This window comes from Nanorana parkeri, unplaced genomic scaffold (assembly GCF_000935625.1).
Source record: "Nanorana parkeri isolate BGI_ZX_2015 unplaced genomic scaffold, ASM93562v1 scaffold109, whole genome shotgun sequence".
In the NCBI taxonomy this organism is placed as follows: Eukaryota; Metazoa; Chordata; class Amphibia; order Anura; family Dicroglossidae; genus Nanorana; species Nanorana parkeri.
Genome location: NW_017306377.1, coordinates 178,115 through 188,550, shown reverse-complemented (window position 1 = coordinate 188,550; position 10,436 = coordinate 178,115). Strand labels below are relative to the sequence as shown.

Sequence of the window (10,436 nt, the reverse complement as noted above, 5' to 3'; positions counted from 1 at the left end):
AAAAAATATTTTTTTTTGTGCACGGATACTGATTTTGGTGTGTTTTAACAATTGAATTGTGTATTTTTATCGGTTTAATATTAATTTGAGAAACATTTGCGCAATTATCGCAGGGCCTACAAATTTAGTATCACCATCTTTTTATTCTACCGGGCCTGCGCTTTCAGAAAATATATGGTTTGGGGGGTCTTTTACAAACGCTAGCAACGCAGCAGTTGAAAATCAAACCAATAGGAAAAAATTGCAGAAAATTCAAAAATGGCTTGGCCAGCTGATTTGAAAAATGTTCCGGAGGGCTTGGCAGCGAAAGGGTTAAGTAAAAATAATAAAACATGTTTCCAAAATCATCCCAGAATATTATTTCATCCGGATAGACAGTGAAACCACTTGACTGTTGGGGTGTAACAATAAAGGTACAGGAGTGGATAATATAAAAGTCACTAGGTAAATTACAAGCAATATCCTCCTTATAGATCTGCCTCATATTTAGTATTGTATGTGGCTGCAAGTGCTGGTGGCATTCTTACTCCACTGTCTGCTGTATGTAAGCACACATGTTATCAAAGGAGGAGGAGATACTTCAGATACATCAGATATGTAGACTGACCACATACCTGCACATGCATCAGAAGTGATGATATGCTGCATGCAAAACAATGAGTGACTTCACATTAGGTGTTTGCTGCTCTGGGATCAGTTATGTGAGCATGTGCAGAAAGCAGAGCTGTGGGAGGGGCCCAGTAGGCCCCACCCACTACAGGCTGCCATTAACAAAATACAGAAAGGGGTCGGAGACAAGACCAGTCACCCTGCACAAGGAGAGAGAGTAGCAGTGACCAGTCTTTGATACAGGAAGCCCCTGCACAGAGGAAAAGTTTCACACGGGATTTCTGCACAGATCTGGAAGATAGACAAAAAGATCACCGTGATTCAAGGAAGAATACACATGCCTCTTATATTTAGACAATAATTACTAATCCAAAACTTGAGCTTTAATCTAGCCTAAAGCTCTCAGCTATAGATGTAGATACATTTTTTAAAGAAAGAAAAATGGCACCACTCAATCAATTCAAAACTAGCACAGGTGGTGCTCAATAGAATAGGGATATTTACTAGGTGCAAAATACTAGTGCGCATTTCCCAGTGTTAAGCTTTATTAGTCAATGCATATAACATGTTGCAAATGATGTATCACTGCCAACCTTTGGTTAGTTTGAGTTACTACAAGTCCCTGCGTATGCTTTATCTTTATTAACAAAGCCTTTGACATTTTGTTATTTCTTCCCATAGTGCCCGCCAGTCAGCAAAACCCAGAGAGTGTGGTGGTGTCTATAAATAACATCAGTGCACACACTGGTTCCCAGGCCCACCTGGTGTGTCACAGCTATCGCATTGTATGGACACAGGACAACCTGCTAGACAGGCAGCGTGTTCTACACTGGGACCTGATTAGCAGTCAGTGGTTGTACCGTGGGGAGCGGCTGCTGGACATGTTTTCTGCTGGAGAGCAACGCTTATATAGCGGATATAACCAGGGCCGGATCCTGGTGTCACCGAGTGCCTTTCGAGATGGAAATTTCTCTTTGGTGATAAAAGGTATATCTATTTCTGGAAAGTTGATCAAAACATTACCCTTTATTTTAAATGACTGTATAATGCAGGCCCACAAATATACACTCTTTTTTTTTGCAAAAGGAAAAAAAAACAACAACTTTTGGATGCCATGTGCTCGTCAGACGTGTTTAGAAACCTGAATTTTGAGGCCAGTGCTCCTCCTCTTTACCATGTCACAAATGAAGAGGACAGCATAGTTCCTATGATGCGTAGTGGTCTTCCTTACTCTGCTTCATCATAAGCTTAGTGTCAGATAAAGTCACCAAAGCACCCCCTTTGCAAGAACAATTTTTAGCCCTCCCTTCTTTCCCTACTAACTAATGCCCAAGATAGAGAGAAGTATAGAGTCAAAATTGGTGCCAAGAGAAAATAGGAGAAGTTTTCTTCATGTCTCAGTGCTGGTTAAGCATGGAATTCACTTGGATATCGCATGGGACTGATAGATATTTGGTAGCGCTGTAGCAGTAGGAATAGGAGGAATTGGTTTTGATATAAATCTGAAAAAAATGGAGGACGTACGCCATGAAGGTGTTACCTTGTGTGAACCTAGTTATGGCCCAAGGCTGCTGTCTCTGGTCACAATGGGGAGATCACTCAACAGAAGATCAAATCCCGAATGTATGGTTAGGAGCGCCCTTTTAAAAAAATGGTCATCTTCTTCAGGGTTTAAGAAACAATAAGTAGTAAGTTCAGAAAAAGCTGTATTTTCATAGCCTGAATAAGGGCTGGATGAGCGCTGAGTGTCAGCGTGACCTCTTTGCAGTGAGGATAGGATCTGATTAGAAAGAGGGAGTCTAATTCCCCCTAAACACATTGCCTGCAACTGACATTTCCATTTAAATAAACAACCTAAATGGACTTTCAAGTGAGATAACCATTTTTTAAGAGGTGCTCCTAACCACACATCCAGGACTTAGATATTGCAAACCAGGAGGGCATAGTTAGGACATGTCTCCCACTCCACACCTGCCTAAAGCTGGCCATTCACCATTAGAATTTTGTTTCATTTTTTTATTTTTTATTTCAGAACATTCATTTGATTGTCTAATAATTATTAAGGACAAATCGACTATCGTGTTTGACTGCATGGACAAATACATGTAAAGGCTCAGATCGCGAGCCTTTCTTGTTTCTTATCTCATACATGCGCTTCACATGTGCTAGGCACAAAAGGAACCTATTTAAGACATCTGGAATTCCATTCAAGTAGCCATTCTAGTCAAAATTTGAAAGGGCTTTCAAACAAAATTAGTTGACTCAATGATGGCAAGCTCGAATGTTCTAACGCTTTTTTCAAAATTTTAAATGAAAGTTCACGTTAAATTCTGCTGGTGTAGGGCCAGCTTTAGAAATGAGCCAAAGTCCAGCAGGAGGGGGTCCCAGCACTAGGCCAACCCACATCTAGAGCAAATAGAACTCTAAAGGTGCCCATACACTGCACGATTATCGTACGATAATCGTATGCGATCGGGTTTTCGTACGATAATCGAGCAGTGTGAACGGAGACAAGGCGACCGTTTCTACTGTACGGTCGCACGTCTTCTGTCGAACCAGCATGTTCGAAAACCAGCCGGGAATCGTACGATTCTCGGCTGGTTAGAACGGTGCTCGGAAGATAAATGCTGAACGGGCCGGTGTGCGCACGCGCACACTGCCCGTTCAGCATTGCGGTCATCGGAAGCCCGCCCCTCAGGAGGGCGGGCTTGCGATGATCGAGAGTGCGATCTGCCTGTCCAAGATAGGCAGATCGTACGTTTTTTTAATCCCTTTACAACCATCGCAAGACTAAAGTCTTGCGATGGTTGTAGAGTGTATGGCCACCTTAAGTCCCAAAAGACACTTGTGCAGCTGCACAGTCTGCGCAAATGGTAGGTCCATCCCTGGTTCTGCTTTCAATTAGCAGGATTGCCAAATAGTGCATCGCAAATAATGTTTTTTCCCCCATAAAATATTAACAATACATTGTAGTCTATTATGAAATATTAATCATTTGTGTCCTTTTTTTTTTTTATGGAACCATTGCTTATGGAAAGGTGTATCAGCGAGTGATCAGGGTGTGTATTCCTGTAATCTACATCATCACTACTGTCACCTGGATGAAAGAGTCACAGTCCAATTGAACACTACAAAGTCAGGTGAGAGTAAGCTTTACAGAGCTAGAGCATTAGAAATGTGATGGTCAGACTGTTCTAATAAATGGTGGAGTTATGTTATAATAATACATTCAAATAATTTAGATTTAGACCTCTTTATAGTTAAATTGTCTGGACAAAAACTTCTACAAAACAGGGGGGAATATGGGAAAACTACTCCTGTGAAGCCATCAGATCAATCCTACAAGGGGATGTAAGCACAAAAGAGACAGGGCGCCTCTAAGAGTATCAGTGTGTGAGCAGTTAATATCATGGTAATGGAAGGTGCGTACCTCTTAGATTGGCCGGGAAAACACATTATTGTGTACAACATCAAGCAGGCATCAATAATTATCCTTCATATCGTAAAAGTGGACATGAACGTTAAATTTAATAGGCGTTGAATAGCTCTTTGAATGGAGCACAATAGCTTCTGAGTTTCAGCAATTATATAACTTACATGGAAAGCCTCACCTGGTTAAAATGGTGTGTGAATAGACCACAGCATCTGCACTTTGCTAAAATGTGTTTCTGCACAAATAAATGTACTGGAGGAACTCAATCCAGCTCAGAGCAATTCAATCAACGCTACAATTTATAAAAAAAAGAAACTCCATTGGTTTCAGATCGCACATTGCTCTCTTTTCAGAAGCCTAAAAAAAAAAGACAAATGCAGCTTCCACAACAAAGTCTGCAGACAGCAATAACAAATGGGAAAATGCTAGTCTGGGCTCTTTGGAATAGCTGTTAGAATTCTTAATCAGAAACAGCATTTTGGGTTCAGCATCTCATTATGGCAATTGCTTCTCCTTCTCTTTCAGAACGTAGAGCAAAGATTTACTGGGATGGAGAAAAAGTTGTTATTGTGGCTTTGGTTGGCACTGATGTTGTACTGCCGTGTGAGAACTGGAATCATATATGGACAGACCGCCACCGTGAAACAGACCAGCAAGTGGTACATTGGGATCGGCAAGCCCCAGGAATCCCACATGACAGAGCTGATCGCTTGATCGACATGTATGCTTCTGGGGAGCAGCGATCGTACGGTCCTCTCTTCATCCGGAGAAAGATGAACATTACAGATGCAGCGTTTGCCCATGGGGACTTTTCCCTTCATATATCAGACCTGACCAAAGGAGATGAAGGAACCTACTCTTGCCATCTTCACCATCATTACTGTGGACTCCATGAACGTAGAATCTTTCATTTGAAAATCTATGATCCACCCAGGGAACCACCTAAAGAACCTCCCAAAGAGCCTCCTAAAGAACTTCCCAAGGAAGAGGAACCCAAGAAACCCATCAAGGAGACTTCAGCAGCTCCTGCCAAAGGTACAGTATCAATTAGTAGTAATTAGTAATCAGCATGTAGTATCATTTACCAATCAACTGAAGTCAACTCTTGAATGAAACAAACTGCTGCTGCATGAAGGATTTTACCCACGCTGAGCGGGTTCTGGATCTTATTCCTTGCCTTCCTTCAATTAGATGTGACTTTCAAATACTAAAAAGATCCTTAACAGTCAAATCCATAAACCAATGAGCCTTTGTATAAAACAATGGCAGTAAACCAACGGTGAGTCAACATTGGGTCAACAGATCATCAGTCTTGATCAAGGCTTTTTGTAGCACACTGTTGGTTTGTTGCTGTTGTTTTGAATAACACTCTCTGGTTTCTGGACCTGGCTGTCAAAGATATTTGTCAATTAAATTTGTATTTGAAATAACTCTCCTTTGCTGTGATTTCACTAAACGTATATCTGATTGGTTGCTTAGTGGTACAGTTCTTTGTTTTCTCATCTTTTTCTTTGTACAGCTCCATTTACCCCAACTGCACTCTTTTCCCAGTGCCAAGACTTCTATTGAGCTTGAAACTACCTATTTTGTGTCTTGTTTTTGACCTATACAGATGAATACAACTGTGATTATAATGTAGATACCATGCTGCCATTTTGAATCTTACTAAAATAATCACATGAAACAAGGAACAGAGCTTGTACAAAAGTGCTTTATAGTTCAGATGTGCCTAGCATTGCATGATGTCTGGATATTGCTCTGCTGGTAAAATCAATACAGACACTCCTCACTTAACGACCGAGTTTCGTTCCTACGACTAGGACGTTAATTGGTCACTAAGCAAGGAATAGAGGAAATCAGCTCTAATATACAGTACATGACTTAGGTTTGCATACCGCAAATACCAATGTACAGTAGTGAATACTGTCTGACTGACCAACTGCGGGAACGAGACAGAGACGGAGAAAGGGTGATGTGAGATGAGCTTGATCCAAGTTCTTGTACAGTGTAGTTGCATTTAATAAAACATAACATTTTTTTTTAGTAAATAAATAACTTGTTCATTTGCATTTTTCATATTTCTCTGGAGTTCAGCTTTAAGCTAAATTTATTGGACCATTTGACCTTAGCTCAGTTGCAATGCTTCATGGACGGCATTAGAAGTTCGCTGACTGATTTCACTTCTTGCTCGAATTTGCTTTTCAAAATAATTTTGTGTTATATTTTCCCCCCTCTGCTGTTTTCATGCCCTCAGATTCCACCATGATCCGGGAAAACAAAGTGATCAATGTTATAATTCCGGAAAACAGGCTGCATTTCTTCCAGCAGCTCGGATATATCCTGGCAACCCTTCTACTCTTCCTTCTACTGCTCACAGCTGTAATTCTCATCACCCGCAAAAACTGCAGAAAAGGTGAGTGCAGCTTGAAGACTCTGAAACGTGGCAAACATAAGACAAGCGGCCCCGGGCGAGCCAAGTGTCTGCAAGTGTGTCAACTACAATTTAATGTAAAAACATAGAATCCAACGACATACCTGTATATAAGTTTACCTAAAGGATATCAGCAGGCTGGAGGGCTACTATGCAAACAAATAATATAATAATTATTACAATATTAATGTAATAAAATTAGATTCAGATTCTTATGTTCCCTGCCTATTAACCAATCACAAACCAAACACTTAAAAAAAAATTAAGAAAGAAATACATTTACAATAATGGTAGGACTCCATCAGCATTTACTTAGATCTTGAAAGCATATAGTGATAGGAATGAGTGCAACCAGGAGCTTTTGTTTCATTTTGCAGGATATTTTGCCAAAATGTGGCCATTTGTGGAAATGCATTGGAATCATTAAAGAAGTCTAAATGTAAGTTTTTTTTTGGTATTTGCCAAAGAAAAACTGCAGGGAAACAAAAATGAACCTTTGCAAGAGTTCCCCCTCTGTATTGCATGAGTTAAATGCTTGTTTTGTCTAGAGATAGAGGAATAAGAAGGAGTACTACCTTATTCCTCATACTGCCAGCAGCCAACGCTCTTCTCTGCTCTCCGATGCTCAGGATGTGGGTGAGGCACCCAACATCCTACAAGAAAAAGCTTTCACAAGCTTGTTGGATTTGGTGGTGGGACACACTGGGGCCTTAGCTGCCATTGTGATGTACTGGGTTTCTGGTGTGTCCCTGTGCCTTTAAGGAGGGATGACCTACCATACCTGCACTCAATTTGACTTTTGTTATATATGCTCCAAGATGGAGGCTCTCATAGATTAGATTAGATAGAGTTAGAATCAGACTACACAGAGGGGCCTTGACGAGGCAATGTGGCTTTCACATATTTTGCAAAACATGTGAAGTTAGATAGTGGAATTTGTTTTTTGCAGGCTAGCTGGTAAGTGTGCTCGGAAACATTTGTGTTTACACTCAACATCCTCACATTCCTTGCATTTCACATGATAATGTTGGAGAGGCCATGACCAGTCGAGCGGCCAAGAGAAGTGGCTTTGTTCAATGTAAGAGCTTATATACACTTGAAATTAGACATCTTCAGAAGGGGGTATATTGTGTGGGCATACTAGAATGTAATGGCTATTACTGGAAAGGAAGTCAGCTGTGTCTTTGCAAATAACAATGTGAACCATTGATGGATCTATTGGCTGTTTTCTATTGTCAAGTGTTTAAATCCAATGTTTTTTCTTTGCAGGTTATGGTTATCATATGAAACCTCAACCGTAAGTTAGTTCCAAATGTAACACTTTAATTAAAACTGTTTACATTTATGTTGGGAAGTTATGTTATACCAAGGCAAACAATCTATGTGTATATTTGGGGGTAAATAGGAGGGGAAGAGGATACCTGTAGGATTCCTTGGAGTATTATGTATATTGTAAGGTACTCAGGACCAGACTCTGAGTTATACATTATTTTGGTATTACTAATAAGCAATGCCTAATCCATGTAGAAATCTTGTTTAAAGTCCTAAAAAATATGCTTCACATTTTTCTTTTCCCGTGATCTAAATCGCGGCTCGTAACGCAGACGAGAGAATGGATTACATTAGAGGTTGGGAATTATTAGCGCTGCATACATGAAGTCATGAGGATTTTACATTAAATTCCTATTAGTAGTCTCCCATGTGAAATGCACAAGACTTTAATATACATACATAGGACTAAGTATACATAGGACTTGCAATGTAGAAGCTATGCCTAAAAAATCAAGCAGAGGACAAAGGACTAGTCATTATTATTGTGGCTGCAACCACAAGCTGCTGATGAGCATGCCCAAAGACAGCTCTAGAAATACAGAATACATTCTAACAGATTTATACCCAGATCTTCTGTTCAATGCAAAGACAAACAATCATTATTGTCTGGCCCATGCACAACTACAGGCCTCGATGAAGGTAATAAAGCTTAGCTGTCAAAATGCGTTGGCCTTGAAAGGAATCTGTGTCCAGCTTTTTATAGCAATGAATTTGTTATCTGTACGTTGCTTCAACGGTTTGGTGTGTCAATCATACTAACTCTCTTTTTCTGCACTGTGTCCCAGTGTGGAGGCAGCCATATTGGTAGAGCCAGGGCTTTGCTTCCGTATGTCAGAGCTGCCCCCAATAACTAGTGATCTAATGGCAGGTGGGGGAATATTATAGAAGCAGCAACAGAGGTGCCAGAAGCACAGATCCCCAGATGTAATGAAGCAGAAGCAGGGAGATGCATGCACTGAAGGTCCTCAGGTACAGCTTATTCTCCAGCAAAGAAGAATAGTGAGCAGCACAGTAGTGACATCACCAAATCTCACCCCACGTCTTGTGAGACTAGCAGTCAGAGGCAGCAGTGTCTTAGTTAATCTCGCACTGCAAATATACAGCATTGAAGCTGCAGGCACAGTTGTACCTAGTAACAAGAAGCACACTTATTTTCAGTAGGAATTTAGGACAAAAGGTATTTTTTTCAGGATACATACTTAGGCACAACACTTCCAGATGTTCCCTATAAGGTAGCAAATCTTCATCTTTTGAGTTCAGGTCCACCTTAAGTAATTTTATGCTCTTTAAGTGGTGTTCCTGTTTTTCAGAAATCCACAGAATTGCTGACTACCCTTGACCTGTTAAATCCACGATTAGTTATGGTATATGTGCCTTTCCACATGCAGCTCCAGCACTGTAGAACTCAATCTCCCCTTCTGTCCACAAGGCTCCATCTTTAGTTGGCTAAAACACCTGCCAACTTCTGTATATATTCTAGACTCTAGTGGTTGGGGAAATTTCCCAGGCAGTAATTTGCTTTTTGCCCAATGCTGTAACAAATGTGTACTCTCGTGTGACTGAATTCCTCAATTATGTTATTGAACATTTTGGAGAATTAATTTGGGGAACGCAATGTTATGTTTTAGCATAGAAATAATAAGCAACTGGGTGGAAAGGGTATGAAGAGATGCCAACAGTCAATAAGGTGAGGAAGTGGATGGAATGATGTGCACAGTTATTTAAAATAGTAGATTACGTTATCACTACTTCCTGTTCTTTCTCTACAGGAAAGAGGTCAACATGAAGGAAATTTGCTTAAGACCCCCTGACCTGATTCAGTATAAAAAGGAGGATCTCCACATTGGTTAGTAGATTTTTTTTTTACCCTGCTGCTACATACATTTGTTTGCACAAGGTGCACAATATAGTTTAATAGGCATACTAACAAAGAAAGCCTAGATTGACCCAGTGGACTAATCACTATTCCAGGTCTCCTCTAGCAGGGAATTATGGGAGATACCAAGGTAGGTATGGTACACTTAATGGTTTAGAAACTTCTTTGTTTTGCAGGATAGTCATAGATGTGAGTCTTAAGAAAAAAAATGGTGAAATCTGCAAAATACTGATTTATATATCAATAGAAAAGCTAGGTAACTGATGGCTTTCTGAGCTCTGAGGCAATGTATTGCTATACTAAATGGCTCACCACATAGACACCGAACTTATTGAGCAGTCATTTTCCACTTAGGGAAGCTTATTGGCTGATCATTTATTACCCTTTGTCATAAAATGGAATTTATTCAGAGGTCCATTCTACTTGTTAAGTGTTTTTTTTTTTTTATCATTCACAAATCAGCATCTACCCAGAAACCTTTAGATAAAATATAGCTGCAAATGGGTATATACAGCAATGAAGGGGCCCTTCACAGCCAATGCTAGCATTCTCTACTTAAACAACAATTATTTGTGATTCTTTTGCCCATTTACCCCCTTTTAGCTCATTATAAAATATTATAGCCCTTCATAACATAGATTAGCACCTTAGTGGGAATATATATATATATATATATATATATGTGTATATATATATGTATATATATATATACATATATATACAGAATCACATACACAGACAGACACACACACACA

The 10,436-nt window shown here is 39.9% G+C and overlaps 1 protein-coding gene across 1 annotated transcript in view; it reads left to right on the top strand.

Moving 5' to 3' along the window:
• MXRA8 (matrix remodeling associated 8) overlaps positions 1–10,436 on the top strand; it is a 37,061-nt gene that overhangs the window by 23,531 nt on the left and 3,094 nt on the right. The window contains exons 3-8 of the mRNA XM_018553088.1: positions 1,291–1,596; positions 3,648–3,749; positions 4,568–5,077; positions 6,297–6,455; positions 7,743–7,770; positions 9,575–9,651. Coding sequence (XP_018408590.1) covers positions 1,291–1,596; positions 3,648–3,749; positions 4,568–5,077; positions 6,297–6,455; positions 7,743–7,770; positions 9,575–9,651 — 1,182 coding nt within the window. The remainder of the gene's footprint in view (positions 1–1,290; positions 1,597–3,647; positions 3,750–4,567; positions 5,078–6,296; positions 6,456–7,742; positions 7,771–9,574; positions 9,652–10,436) is intronic.